This window comes from Epinephelus fuscoguttatus, linkage group LG10 (assembly GCF_011397635.1).
Source record: "Epinephelus fuscoguttatus linkage group LG10, E.fuscoguttatus.final_Chr_v1".
NCBI classification, from domain to species: domain Eukaryota; kingdom Metazoa; phylum Chordata; class Actinopteri; order Perciformes; family Serranidae; genus Epinephelus; species Epinephelus fuscoguttatus.
In genome coordinates this window covers 37,004,221-37,019,064 of record NC_064761.1, presented here as the reverse complement: position 1 = coordinate 37,019,064, position 14,844 = coordinate 37,004,221, and the positions used below count along the sequence as shown (strand labels likewise).

Genomic DNA, 14,844 nt, shown 5'->3' with positions numbered 1-14,844 from the left:
TATTTATTTTTGCATTTATTACTTATTTTTTTAATGTCTGATCATATATTTTATTTTATTATTAACTTAACTTTATTATTAACTATAATTAACTTCTATTATTAACTTCTGTATGATTTTCTTTATGCATTTCTTCTTTGTTATGCAAATAAAGGGGCTGTTTTTGGCAGCTTCTGTCCTCCGCAGACGGGATATGTGTACTGTGCAGTAGCCTATTGTAGCTGATAGCTTACTGGTTATTGTGACAATAAATCTAATAAAAAGAAGTGTCACACTAGTTTGGAGGATTCTGGTTGGATGGTTGGTTTCTTTCTAAACTCCCATTCATAGACATATTTCTTTTAATCAAATCGGGATTTGTAAGATTTCAAACTACGTTAGCTACTCCATATTTTGTGACTACATGTTATGTTACATGTTATAGTGTGAGAGCTGTTAAGTGTATACCGGTGTGCGAGAGTTGCCTCCAAAGAAAGTAACTTGGTGCCATGTAGAGATGAGGACCCATGTTGCGTTGAAGTCGGGGAACTCTGAGAAGTACGTCTTGACTTCAGCTGAGGCCCTCCTCAGGATGGAGGGCTCGTGGCTCTCTCTGTAGAAGACTCTCCCTGCTCGACGATTGTCCACATCCGCCCAGAATGGCGCCACAACCCTCCTGTCCCCGGCGATCGGAAAAGCCACAGGTGTGAACTGAGACACCTCCCTCAGGAAAGATACAAGGCCATTGTTGTTCACCTGAAGGGGAGAGAGACGGAGGATGTGATTAAGATGAATCATATATTTGGCTAAACGCGTCAGATGAAGCCACTGTGACTCATTTGTAGGGTTAGGCGGGGTTAGAGCAGAAGTGCTGAGAAGAGGTGAGGGTGGACAAACAGAGGTGTTCTGACCTCATGGAGCAAACAGCAGCATGGGGCAGCGGACGCTCCCATAACGGATGTTTACACTTCCCATGGAGCAAACAGACGCTACCTTTATTCCGTGAAATGACAGCAGCTGAGAAAACCAGGTCTCTGCTACTCACGCACCTGCAAAGTCATCACACCAGGAAAGACGTTCACAGCCTTTAAATCCACAGACGTCTGCCAACAGCAAAGTAACCAAATAAATGAACCCGTCGTCCCCTCGCTGACATGTCTCCTCTGTGAGAAATGCACAGTCAGCACTGCAGGTACTGAGGCATGGTGGAATATTAACTCTCTTTAACAGGTCAATTGGTGTGTTGCTGAAACAGTTAGGTGATTAACTGATTAATCAATCAACAGATAATAAACAAACAATTACTTTCACTCTCAAAGGCTGTTTTTTATTGTTGAAAATTAAATATCTGGATTTGGACTACTTGTTGGACAAATCCGATCTTTTTTGCTAAAAACAGCTGCCAGCTGCAGCTGGAAAGGTGGTGAAACTGAACAAAAACAGTGATATTATGGGCTGTAAAACCAAAAGAATGAGCTTAAAGACACAAAAAACTCGCTGTGTGGGTTTGTCACCACAAATAAGTGCTTAAACACACATAGTCAATTGATCCAAAAAACATATTTTAGTGCAGCTTTAAAGCTGCAGTGCAGAACCTTTGTCTCCCCCCTCTGGCAGTGAAAGGAACTACATGAACACTGTTGATGGGCGCTTATCACGTATCCCTGCAGGTGAACTTGCTGCATCACCCACGTTCCCAGGACCACTCTCTTCAAGTCTTTTGTTTGACTTCAGTCTTTTCTCTAAATGCAGAACTTCCTTTTTTATCTGGAGCACCCACTCCAGAAACTTTTCTTTGATGCTTCTTAGGTTTTTCATCATAGCGTCACCATACTCCTCGCTGCTGCTCTGTTACTATGGTCTCTCTCGGATCTCTGTCCCTTTAGCTCTGGCTGGTTGACATTAAAGGTATCACTTCGGATGTCACCACAGACACCAAAACTCCTATATACAGAATGTTTTCCCTGGTGGCGATGGGCTCAATCGGCAGCGTGAACTCACTTGGCAAGGTCTTAACTGTAATGGATGTTCATTTATATGTCAAAGCTGCAATTGGAAAAATTAATTACAAAATTGAACAGAGCAACAGTAAGGCTTAAAAGATGAAAGCCACAAAACCAAGACAGCAAATGTGACAAATGTTTGTGTTTTGTAAGAGGGTTCGCTGCCGTGGCGCTCGATAGGAAAAGTGAGTTGTAGGAAAGGAAAAAGATTAATAATATAAGAAAGTTCAGTTCAAGTCCATTTGCTCCTTGAACACACTTCTTATCTTGTATTTGGCCAGATATTTATTTCCCCATTGTTCTTAAAACTGGGCCCAGTGACCCTGACATGGAGAACCCACTGGTTGTTCTAGTTGTTACTGGTTGTGAATGTTAAATTGTAGTTACTGTACTGTTACTGTAATTTAAAGGATTTCCTTCAGGATAAATAAAGTTCTATTGAATTGAACTAAGGTGAATTGTAAATAAGGGATGGTTTAGGTGGGATAAAGTTAATTTAGAGGAGAACACAGGTGTACATTTCAGGAAAGGGACGCAAGGGAAATTTCTCACTGCCCACTTTTCTTTTGACAAAATTAAAGACATGTACACCCTAAATTGTTGGAGAAAAGGTACAAACTGGTGCATAAAAAAGTCATCATAATAAAGTTAACTAAAGGTTTGATGTTTAAGTTTTTTGGTGGAGGACCCTAAATCCCCTGTTTCATATGTGTTCCACCCAGTGCTGAAACAAAACCTAAGCCCTTGGGGCAGAAAGTGAAAAGCCTCAAGAAGAGAAGAAAATTCAAGAGATTTCTGTGATAGATTCTAAAACAGCATGAAGCAATGCGGTAAACAGTCATATGTGATGATAGATTATGAAGCAGCACATAAGAGAGTCCGAAGAGCCACTGCACTTAATTTTAAACATCCAGAGAAACAAGCTTCTAAACCTGAGCGGAGAAAGTTCTGCAGGCCGAAGGGCGAAAGTCCCCATGAAAGGCCTTCATTCATTCATACATCATTTCTGCATATTGTCAACAAGGGGAGATTCTTCCCACCGTGGCACCTATCCTGTTTCTCCTAATCGCTGGCGTGAACTTTGCCTCTCTGTGTCGAAGCCGAGTGGCATGTGACAGTGACAAAGCAACGTCAGATGGCTCGGCTTCACTCCCTGCATGTATGAAAACCATAATTTGAAGGACTTTGCTGTAAAAACAGCAGAGGAAGTTTTGTTTGGCACGGCGCAGGGGCTAAGTTAATTGCCCGACCACAGTCTTCCCCTCTGCATCAGCGTGATGTGGTGAGAACGTGGCTGATGTGGGGAAAAAGAGGAGCGACTGCAGGGGCAGGGCCCGGGGGTCAGCCAGAGCGCCATCTGATACCGGCAGAAAAACAAGAGAGAGGGCACAGGGCTGGATGAATGAGAGGATGTACATGAACTACAAACCTCCCACACCCACATACCCACTAATGAGAGACCTGTGGTAGCAGTGGTCTGGAAGTCACCCATCTTACAGCAAAATTAGTGTAGAAAATCATGCTGAACACTAAATAAGAGTTTATACTCGATACTGGAATATGTTTAATCGCCTAATCTGATCTCTAGTAGCATCTGGAACTGTTTAAAAGTGTGTATTTCTTACTTTTTAATATTTTAGGGGACTTCTTTGACGTGGTAATGACCTTAGAGGAATTCAAACTGAACTCCGGACCTTTGTCTTTGCATCATATTTTCTTCTTCCCATGGATTTCGACCAAACATCCAGTGAAGGGTGGATATGCATCACACTTATGTGAGAGAGTGAATGGGTTCAGAGCTGCCTTGTGCTATGCTGTAACATGACCAAGGTCAGAATCACAGGGGAGAAGAGGTGCGATCAGCCAACCTTGTAAGAAGTATATCCCCATATTTCTTCCTCTCACTCTCAATGGTGCCACTCCACTCTACAACTCCCTTGTTATTTTTTTGGGAATTCTTTTGCCGGATACATCCAGGATTTTGCTTGGGTGGTTTTCTTTAGAGCCAAGCAATTTATGGACTAAAATAAACTTTCATCTGGCTTAAGTCAAGCCAAAGCAAACCCCTAAACGAATAAGGTGCCCGTGGATCAGCGCAGGAAAACATTAGTTTTCCTTGTCAAAAACGGAGGTTTCACAGTTACAAGCTTGTACAATTATTTGACGAGGAAGAAGAAGGAAGTGACTACAGTGTGAGCAGTTGGCATATCTCCTTCGCCCCGGCTCACCTTTATCTCCAAAGAGTTTAGAGTGAGGCAATAAATCCTGTCTGGAACAGTGTGAGTGGATTCTAATACAACTTCCATGGTGCAAGCAATGTGGAGGTTTGGTGTAAAAAGGTGTTAAAATGTTCTGTGTAATGTAGGAAAGGTGTCCATAAAGAATTTAATTTGCAAAGCAGACAGATTAAAGAGCAAAAAATACTTCCATCAAGTAATTTAAAGTTGTAAAAATTGGATTTTAAGACAACTGAGACTAAAACTGTGACCAGTTAAAAAGGTTTAAAAAAGAAACATGACTTCTAATGACTCTATTTGAATACATCTAGTAAAGTTTTAGGCTTGAGGTCGTAATTTAAAAGTTTATTATTTGGGGAAATACACGTATTTGCTTCTTTGCCGAGAGTTAGATCAGAAGATACACCAGACTACAGAGAGGTGAAGTCTCTTACCTTCCAGTGGACCACCATGTGACTTTGGGAAAAATATGTACGGTAGTCAATGGCGAAAGACAATTTTTTTTTATCCCGTTTGAATTGTGCCATGAATTACATATATGATGTTTGTAAATTCAAAAGATAATTTTGCAAGTCAAGAAAGTCTATATTGTCGTGATTTGTTGTTTGTTGCGATGCCTGTGTGTTTAGTACCAAAATGTACTTACATGAGTAACGGGTCTTGCTCGTCTTTTTGCTCCCCTGCTGATAAAAAAGACCAGGAGTTGCTGGATAAAATACATCAGGTAAGATAGTAGGCTCGTTCAGGATGAACTGCGCCTTGACAAGATCAGGTGGCAGCAGCAGGTGGTGTTGACAAAAAGCTGCAGATCAGTCACACAGTTTTTAGCAGCCTTTAAAGTTCAAGTCGGACACAAAGCTAACCTGCGTGCAGTGTGATTGGCGGTGATTGAGTCTGTGCAGGTCTGGCTCATCTCAAATGAGCCTATTGTTACATTTGCGCCAAGGTAACGGCCAGGTTGGTTTTGGGGACGTATATTGTGCGTGATGTGAGGTGTAGTTCACTGTGCGGTTTCACACAAAACTAAATGGTACTACGACAAACCTACAACAAACTCTGACATTCCTGACTTAGTTATCTTTTAAACTGACAAACATCACATGTGTAATTCATAACACAATTCAAACAGGATCAAAAAATTATTTGACTCTTACTGTTGACTACTGTACAGAATCTTTTCCAAAATAAGGTCCCATGCGAAAGACCTAAAGAGGAGGGACTTTGCTTCTCTACTTCTTGGCTGGGTGCGTTGACTTCCTGGAGTCTTGTCATCACTGTGAGCTTTAAAGGCAACCAGCGGAGACTCCAGGAAGTCACTGCAAATAGTCTGTTACACAACCCTCCTGTAAAACCACAAGTTGTTGTTTTTACACAAACAAGCTTCCAGTGTTTATGCTCTGCTGAGCTAACCATCTCCTGGCTGTAGCTTCATCATTAACAGACATGAGAGTGGTATCAATCTCCTCATTCGACTCTCTACAAGAAAGCAAAAGAGTGCCCATTTCCCAAAATGCTTAACTGTTCATTCAAAGTGCATCACTTACTTTAGGACTTTAAGGCTTTTAAAAGTATGTGCATATATATCTTGTCCATGGTGGATGATCTCAGCCACATCTCTCATCTCACACATGCATATAAAAGCACCCATGCAGAGTGCAAAGACTAAAACTTGATGCGCACATCTTTGGGCCATACAAAGTGGTGAGTGAAAGTGAGTGAATGAAAATGCTCAAGTGTCAAAGCTCTTTTGAAGAGCAGATGAGCACTAGCAGATGTGCAATCTGTGAAGAGTATAGTTACACTTTATCACGTTCTTGGCAGGATCCTTTTAACAATGTATTTTAATTATGTTTAAATGTATTTGATTCCTAATTACAGACAGATGCCACATTATCTTGGACATTTTAATACTTTAAATGACATGTTTCAGCCTACTAACAAGCACAACAAGCCGGAGAAAAGCTTGAGTTTTTCCACTGTGTATCTGCAATGAATACCTTTGATCACAACCATCTATTCTCACATCTGCTTTTAAACTTGCGTTCTTTCCTCCCTGACCTTGGACATCCTCCTTCATGTTCTTCACACTGGCCATCCGTAAGAGTAGTTAATCCGTGAACTGCATTGTTTGGAAGCCCCTAAGACGCTTTGCAGATACATCTGTGTTCTGTTAAAGTGATTGGTCATTTCTCAGATAAAGCAGCTGGACAGTTCCAGGGGGAAGACCCCTGCCATGTTATCTGAGGCGTGGGAGGAGGGGAGGGGAGGGGAGCTGGAGGGGGAGGGATCCCAGCAACATGTGAAAACTCCCAGACACAAACCATAACAGAGGGACAGCCTGGTTACCAGGAGGCGGAAGTGGGACTGGAGCAGGACCAAGTCGGGGGGGACCCTTGTTTGCACAGGGATTTGTTGGGTCTGTTGCTGCGACATTAGAGACTTCTGTAACCAAGAGTCACATGGCTGTGGCAGTCTATAAATCCACTGCTGTATTTCTGGATCACAACTTCTAAAACAACCCAACCACCAGAGAAAATGTTGGCACTGTATATTTGTTCGTTATAATGTAGTGGGTTGAAATGCTGTGGTTAACATGTGGTTAGGTTAAGGCACAAAAACCACTTGGTTATGGTTAGGAATGGATCATGTTTTGGCTCAAAATACCCAGTTTGGGGGGCACAATCCTGGCCGGAAGAACGGCAGTATTTAAGTAAAAAACAACCACTCTTGCATGGGGCACTCTCCTGGCAGGAAACACAGTGGTGTTGCAGTAAAAAACAACCACTTTTGGGAGCACTATCCCCACAGAAAAAGCAGCAATGTGTCTGCAAACAACAACCTCTTTTGTTGGCATGATCCAGGCAGGAAAAGCAGCAATGTCTCAGTAAAAAACAACTGATTTCATGCCACTATCCCAGCAGGAAAAGCAGCAATGTGTCTGCAAATAACAACCTCTTTTGGTGGCACAACCCCTGCAGGAAAAGCAGTGATGTCTGCGAAAAAACAACTGCATTTCATGTGTCTATAGCGGCAGAAAACACAGTGATATCTCTGCAAAAAACAGCCGCTTTTCATGGCACAACCCCTGCAGGAAAAGCAGTGATGACTGTGCAAAAAAACAGCCGCTTTCATGTGTCTATAGTGGCAGAAAATGCATCGATGTCTTAGCAAACAAAAGCTGCTTTTCATGGCACAACCCCTGCAGGAAAAGCAGAGATGTCTCAGTGAAAAACAAGTTCTTTTCATGCCTAATGAGCCACTGGAAAAACAGTGACAGGTTGCTTCAAAACACCCACGTCTGGTACTTTAATAGCTGCTGGAAAAACCGCAATGATTCCCTAATCACTAACCACTTTTGTTGTTTGTCTTGCCAAGGTGTCATGCCATTCACCATCTACTCCACCTCCACATGACAAAGTCAGTTAATGTACTACATCACTTCAGAAATGATGATATGATACTATGAAACATGTGAATACAGAAATATACAATCCAAAGTTTTCTTCTGACAACTGAGCTAAAAATAACATGTCTTTAGGAGGGGACAAAAGCTAATAGTTAAGGGTTTAAAAGGATCTGCTGTGTGGACTTCAAGGTATGTGTGCTGCTAAACAGAATCAGTTATGATAATAATGTAAGACAGCACCCACAAACCATCTAAAATCAGTTTGGCTCTACAGCTTCCATGTGGCGGCAGCCCAGAGGCTTGGAACGAACCTCTGGGAGAAACTATTCACACACATTTATCCCCTCACTGAAATATTAACTGTTCAAAGCAGCTCTCTGGTGGCAGAGATCACCATGTGGCCCGTGCGCTTTACAGCAGATGTTTAATGGATTCAGGTGAGGCATTTTAAAATGAGCGTGACTGTAATTTCAAGTGCCTGTCACAATCTGTTATGCCTTGCGTGACTACAGAGTTACAGTCCAATGAGATGCAGGATATCACATCGCAACTAACATCTAGTTCTCAGATTTTTATCTTTATCAGATGATAATTCAATCTAGGACCAACAAGCCAAGCAACAAGCAACTTGTCTTATCTTGTCTAATTCTACTATTGTGTATCAGTGTTATTAAGAAGAAGTGATGCACTGGAATTCATTGCAAAACTGGGAGGAAACACAATTGTGATAAACAGAGGCTGCACACACACACACAGTGAGTTTATAACTCTGCAGAAAGACACAAACACTGCACTCGAAATACTGTGCCACTGTCAGTGCACTGTGTGTGTAGATGCAAAAGAGTTTTAAAAATGTCTTCATTGGGAGGCTGACCTCACCCCCTTGGCGCAGATGCTCAGATTAGAAAGATGACCTTTGACCTTGCCCATTGTTGCCATGGTTCCTCGGGCTCCCCTGCCCATGGTTTGAACGGGGAGGAGGCGGGCGGGGCTCAGAGCGAGAAGGAGGGGATTCGAGATGCATAACCACAACAGGTGGTGTTGATTTAAGGGAGTTCTGCCTTCCCATGTGCTGGAACTGAACCCAATACATGACAAAGGCAGATCAAAGTGTGTTTCACTGTGGTGCGCGAAAATCCTTGTCAAACCATTCAGCTTCCTCCCATGAGCACTGTTTCTCTCTCTCTCTCTCCAGCGTGCATATTTTCCCCCCGCTCTCTGAGAACGAACTGCTCACAGATGCTCCGCGGCAACACCAAGAACACAAACTGTCATTTCCTTTAACAGCTCATTGTGGACTTATTAGAACCGCTGTTCTGCTAATAGTGTCTCTCACACGCTCCCTCGGTGCACTCGAGAGCCCTCAGAGTGCGAGAGGGGCAGATGTAAAGTGAAGAGAATGTCATGGAGGATTATGATTCCACCCATGGGGGAGAAAACACGATATTCTACACGAGGTTACACACCAGAGCCTGTGAGCGCACACAAACATATACAAACTCTCAAGAGACGATGCAATGTAGCTTTTGGCTGCGTGCCAAATCTCATCTCCCTAAGGCTCTTATAGAATCCACACCATGTCAGTTTCAATTGCCAACTGCAAAGTGCATGCACACACACACACACGCTGACACATGAAGACATAAACACACATAAAAAGCCACTGCTCTGTACTCACATAGAGTCCTGTGTGCCTGTCTCCAAAGAAGGGGAAAGCAACAGAGATCTCCACGAGCCTGGAGCCTCCGTCGTCCTGAGCGTTGGTCTGGGAGTCCCCCTCCTCCTGGCCAAAGGGGTAGAAGTCCTCCAGGGGCACGGCGAGTTCCACCCCAGGCAGCAGGTCCAGGGAGAGCAGGGTGCAGAAGCAGGGCAGCAGGGCTCGCAGCACCAACACCATGGCCTCAGCCACCCAGGGATGGAGCTGACAGCAGGCACCGCAGAGGGGAGGGAGGAGCGCACACACCTGAGGCAACAAGAGCAGAGCAGAACAGGACAAGACCGTACGTTCCTCCTCTCAACCACAGCAGTCTGAATCCTCCCCTGACTGCTCTCTGGCTCTGCCTCTTTCTCCCCTCTCTTGTCCTTCAGTAGTGAACTGGGCTTCTTGTGTGAGACAGGGGAATACTGTAGATTCCTTGCATTCTGCTTGCTGCTGGGTACTGCATGAGCTACACTCTGTCTCACTGAAATGAAACGAGGGGAGGAATGAAAGAGGGGGAGCAGCGTGATTCAGCTGAGATGTGTTTTTTTTTTTTTTTTTTTTTTTTTTTTAACAATCCAGCGATTTGGTCCCTGATGGTCAGCTTAGAAATATCCTCAATAAAAGCTCTATTCTGCCTGCCAAAGGAGTTCTTTCAGTTTTGGCCCCACCTCCCCCACAGGGATTCACTACCTTGCATAATTAGCTCCTTGCAGCCAATAGCTGCAAAGAGGCCGGTAACTGGATAACCACTGGGCGGATCTATGATAATCAAAGGGCTGCTTTAAAGAAACTCTGACAAGATTTTCCCCTTTCAGTGGAACTTCTACTATGTACAGTTACCACGGCATGCAAGGTTGCACAGTGAGAAGACATGCATGTGCACTGTTGTGAAAATGCAACACTGTACAGTCAGCATGGTAAGAGTGAGGACTGAAATGAAAGAAGAGTTTGCTTTTCAGATACACACACACACACACACACACACACACACACACACACACACACACAAGAGATGCATGTGTATGTGTGGTTTCTAAGTATCAAAGGGAGGACCACATATTATCTAAAAGTTTTTTAGGGTTGTGAGGGATTACAGATGGATTGCAAGTGAAACTTTCAAGGAATGATGATCCCCGCAGCAGACCTTGGAGTCTGCAAAGATCTTTGAAAGAAAACACTTAAGACAGCACTGGCAACAGAGAGCGAAGGTCATTCTCTCACCCACAACACTAAATCCACAAAGGCTTTTAATGGTGCGAGCCAAACGCCAGAACTCACATGCCATGAAAGGGCAGCACTGTCTTTCACAGAAAACTTTTCCCATAACAAAGTTGTGTGGCCGGTAGAATAAACACCATCGAGTCTCAAACCTCAACATCTCTCGCAAAACAAAACTGCATAATTGTGCACTGATACACCAAGTTTATTAAAAGTAATCACAACTTTTGCACTCGTTATCACTGATTCAGTCTAATACAACACATAATAAAACAAAGTACTGACAGTATCTTCATGACTGCCTGAAACACTACTAAATCACAGCACCAGGGAAATCTGCTAACAATTACTGTAAATATTTGAATATATATTCTCACAACACAAACAGTGATTATGACATATAAAATTGGTACATAATCAATATGACAAATGAGTGTAGCAACAATCACAAGAGCAGAATGAAGCACCAACTGAGGAAACCTTGCATCACATTGTTTCCAAAAAAAATTTGACACAGCATAAACAGACTTAGAAACGCCAACTGTAGTGAGCCAGAGGAAATCCTTAAAACAATTTGGCACGTCCAGTCCACTTATAAACAAAACACTCATTGTTTGTTGTTGTTGAGTTTTCCTGCAGATTAATGTAATCCGGTGTGCACATGTGCATGGGTGGGAGCAAACGCCTTAGGAGTGTGTTTGTGTGCGCTTCCAAATGTGGACGTAGCTTGTAACATAATGTTGTTGGGGAGCTGCCAGACGAACAGTGAATGAGGAAGCCAGAGGTGCTACATACTTCGCTGCAGGGTCTCTGCTTACACACCAGGCTGTAGCATCTGATTGAAATAGACCTGTCGTCTTCTTGTCTCCTGGTCCAGCTGCTCTTTCAGAGTCAACACCTAATAAAGAAAAACGAACAGAAAAATTGAAGGTAGGTAGGTAACACAAAAAACCCAAAATGAAGACCTTTTCCAACAAATCATCCACACCGAGAATTAAAATACCTGTTCCTCCAGGCATCTGACCCTCTGGCGATGAGCCTTCTCCCTGCTCTCCAGGGCCCGCTCTGCTTGGAGCTGGCTGTCTCTCAGACGATCCGTCTCCAAATCCAACTCCTGGTGATGGCGGGCTGTCACCTCCAGGAGGCGCTGTGCATGAGAGTGCTCCAACTGGGAGATTTGGGCCTGAGGACAGTTCACATGAGTTTACAGAATTTAAAATAGAGTGAAAGAGAGATAAAGGTCAGTGAGTGTAATCAGAGGTTCAGCAGAATGGGGACACAGACAGCTCTCTGACACCTGGGGTTACTGAGGTCATCCTGAACTCTGCCTCATGAGGGCTCTTACCTGGGCAAGGTTGCCAACTAGAAAACACATGTTGGTAATAGCAGGGATGGATTATTTAATAGGCCTATGGAGCGCAGGCCCAAGGGCCCAAGGGGACAGGGGGGACCTGAACCGCAGCCTCTGTTTGAAGTGATTTTATTGAGATTTCTTGTTGGTAAGTCAATCAAGCTGCCATTAACAGACACAAAATGACCACAAAGAGAATAACAAACAGCTATAAAGAGATGAAAACAACCACAAAGGACTCAAAACAACTACAAAGAGATTCAAAAAGACAATAAAGGGACAAACAGATTACAAAGAAACACAAAATAACCATAAAAAGACTCAAGACAACTATATAGTGACACAAAATGACCGCAAAGAGAGGCAAAAAAGCCACAGACACATAAACAGTTACAAAGAGATGCAAAACAACTACAAATGACACAACATACAAATCCACCATAAAATAGATGCAAAAAACTACAAAAAGACACAAAATTAGCATAAAAAGATGCAAAACAACCATAAAGAGACTAAAATCAACCACAAACAGACTTAAAACAACTTCAAAAAGATTGAAAAATACTAGAAAGAGACAAAAAGACTACAAAGAGACATAAAATAACCACAAAAGATGCAAAACAACCACAAAGAAACTCAATACAACTACAGACATTCAAAAAGATGATATTAAGACCACAAAACAACCATAAAAAGATTCAAAACAACTACATACAGACACAGAATGACCACAAACAGATGCAAAACCACAAAGAGATTAAAAAAAACCCACGAGACAAAATAACTACAAAGAAACACAAACTAACCATGAAAAGACTCAAGAAAACTATATAGAGACACACAATGACCACAAAGAAACTCAATACAACTACAGAGATTCAAAAAGATGACAATAAGACAAAAGCCTACAAAGAAACACAATAAAAAGACCGAACAACTACAAGTTGACACAAATAACATCAAAACATGCAAAACAAACACAAAAAGACTCAAAACAACTACAAAGAGATTCAAAACGACAACAAAGAAACACAAAAGAACCATATAAAGACTCAAAATTACTACTGATGGACACAAAATAACCACAAAAAAGATGCAGACAACAACAAAAGACTCAAAACAACTACTAAGAGATTGAAAAAACACTCAGGACAACCATAAAAAAAGCCAAAATAACCACCTTGAGGAGGAATGGGGGGCCTTTTACATGTCTGTGCCCAGGGGCGCACTATCTCATAATCCATCCATGGGTAAGAGGCAGCTTTATTTGACAGGTGTAAACAATCAAACACATGTTCAATAAAATGAAATTACATTTTAACAGTAGACGTTTCCTCTTTGGGAATTGTGACTGATGTGCTGCTGCTGTTCAAATACAACTTGTCAGTGCTTTCAAAGAGTGTATGAAATCTGGCTTTTCATGGAAGCAAGTGAAGCTTTAGAGAGAGTTCCAGATTCATATAAAACACTTTAATATTTCTAAATGCTACATGAGTTACAGTAACAGTTGTATTATGATGATTTTACATAATAATAATAAACTTTATTTCTGTAGCACTTTTCAAAACCAGACTTAAAATGTGCCTCACAAAATACAACACCATACAGTACCATACAGTAAGATAAACATCAAGTTGAAAGACGATTGATGAGACAGAACATTCAGTAAAAAAGGGATTTCAAGACGTGGTCAGAAAGACAAATCTAAATTTAAAAGAATGACATTAAACAGTTTGGAAAAATAAAATAGTAAAAGTATGATCCCCCTATAGATCTTTGAACATTTAATTCTCTAATCTGAGGGGTGTCGGAGCCAAATAAGGGTTAAGAGTTTTGAAATGTAAAGCGAAGCCAGACCATGAAGGGATTTAAAAATAATCAATATAATCTTAAATTGAATTCTTTACTGGATGGGGAGCCAGTGTAGTTCGGCCAAGACTGAAGTGATGTGTGCCCGACATCGAGTGTTTGTGAGAAATCTGTGCTGCTGCATTCTGCACCGACTGTAAATGGGCAACTGCTGCATTTTTTGTTTGCTTGTTTCAAGATTATTTCAGCTCAAGGGGGCATAGAGACGGAGATGACACACAGATCGCTGCAAGGATTCAGCCAACATGAGGCGTACATTCTATCAGGTGAGCTACAGGCCGCCCCAACTGCTGCATCATCAAAGCAAAATTAGGATATTGCATGACTGGCATGGTTTGACGAAGAGAAGTTGATTGATCCATACTAATACGCTGTTCCCACAGTGTGACCCCTGCTCCATACCTCTCACCTGCACAGTCTGCAGCTCACCCTGCTTTTCGGCCAGCTCCTGCTCCAGGCTGCGGACCGTCTGTCCCAACTGCTCCTTCTCTCTGGCTGCCGACGTTGCCTCCTCCTCCCCCCTGAGCCTCTCCATCTCCACCTGACAACAACACGAGGGTGACATAATGTGAACGACTTTACCATGATTGTTCTGCACTCATGTGCCTTCCTGTAATGTGTGTAGCAGAAGCCAGGCGCAGAGTTCTCACAGTCCACCTACATGTTTCCATCACTTCAAGATCACTCCGTACAATGTGTGACAAAGGAGATGAATATGTGGAAAATGGGACAAATGATACTACGCACATGACAAACTCCGGCAAATTATTCTCCTGCATGGATTAATGTAACTGCCCATTTATGTGCCTCAATGCTTCTGCAACTGCACGTCTTCATTTCATCCAGAATGTGGCAGCGAGGTTTCTGACCGACACTAAACACATATTACTTCAGTCCTGGCTTCTGCAGTACATGTACATGGGCTTCCAGCAGTTTTACAATTGACTTTAAGATGCCTTTAATTACATTTTAAAGCCCTTTGTGGTTTGGCTCCTTCATGTATTATATTTATTATATATTACATTTCAGATCTTTTACCTCATATTCAGCACCAAGACTTTTCAGGTCCCCTGAGGAAA

General features: G+C 42.4%; 2 protein-coding genes across 5 annotated transcripts in view; both read right to left on the bottom strand.

The window, feature by feature from the left end:
* sned1 (sushi, nidogen and EGF-like domains 1) overlaps nucleotides 1-10,083 on the bottom strand; it is a 41,378-nt gene extending 31,295 nt beyond the window's left edge. Inside the window, exons 1-2 of one of the 2 annotated variants that reach the window (XM_049587009.1) lie at nucleotides 9,304-10,083; nucleotides 448-735 (exon numbers count right to left, since the gene is read on the bottom strand). In XM_049587009.1, coding sequence (XP_049442966.1) covers nucleotides 448-735; nucleotides 9,304-9,522 — 507 coding nt within the window. In that variant the 5' untranslated portion in view covers nucleotides 9,523-10,083. The remainder of the gene's footprint in view (nucleotides 1-447; nucleotides 736-9,303) is intronic. The other variant, XM_049587008.1, reaches the window with a different exon arrangement.
* A 595-nt stretch (nucleotides 10,084-10,678) lies between these two features.
* Nucleotides 10,679-14,844, bottom strand: part of crocc2 (ciliary rootlet coiled-coil, rootletin family member 2) — a 49,097-nt gene continuing 44,931 nt past the window's right edge. The window contains exons 34-36 of one of the 3 annotated variants that reach the window (XM_049586983.1): nucleotides 14,168-14,306; nucleotides 11,549-11,728; nucleotides 10,679-11,443 (exon numbers count right to left, since the gene is read on the bottom strand). In XM_049586983.1, coding sequence (XP_049442940.1) covers nucleotides 11,232-11,443; nucleotides 11,549-11,728; nucleotides 14,168-14,306 — 531 coding nt within the window. In that variant the 3' untranslated portion in view covers nucleotides 10,679-11,231. The remainder of the gene's footprint in view (nucleotides 11,444-11,548; nucleotides 11,729-14,167; nucleotides 14,307-14,844) is intronic. The other 2 variants (XM_049586984.1, XM_049586985.1) reach the window with 2 other exon arrangements.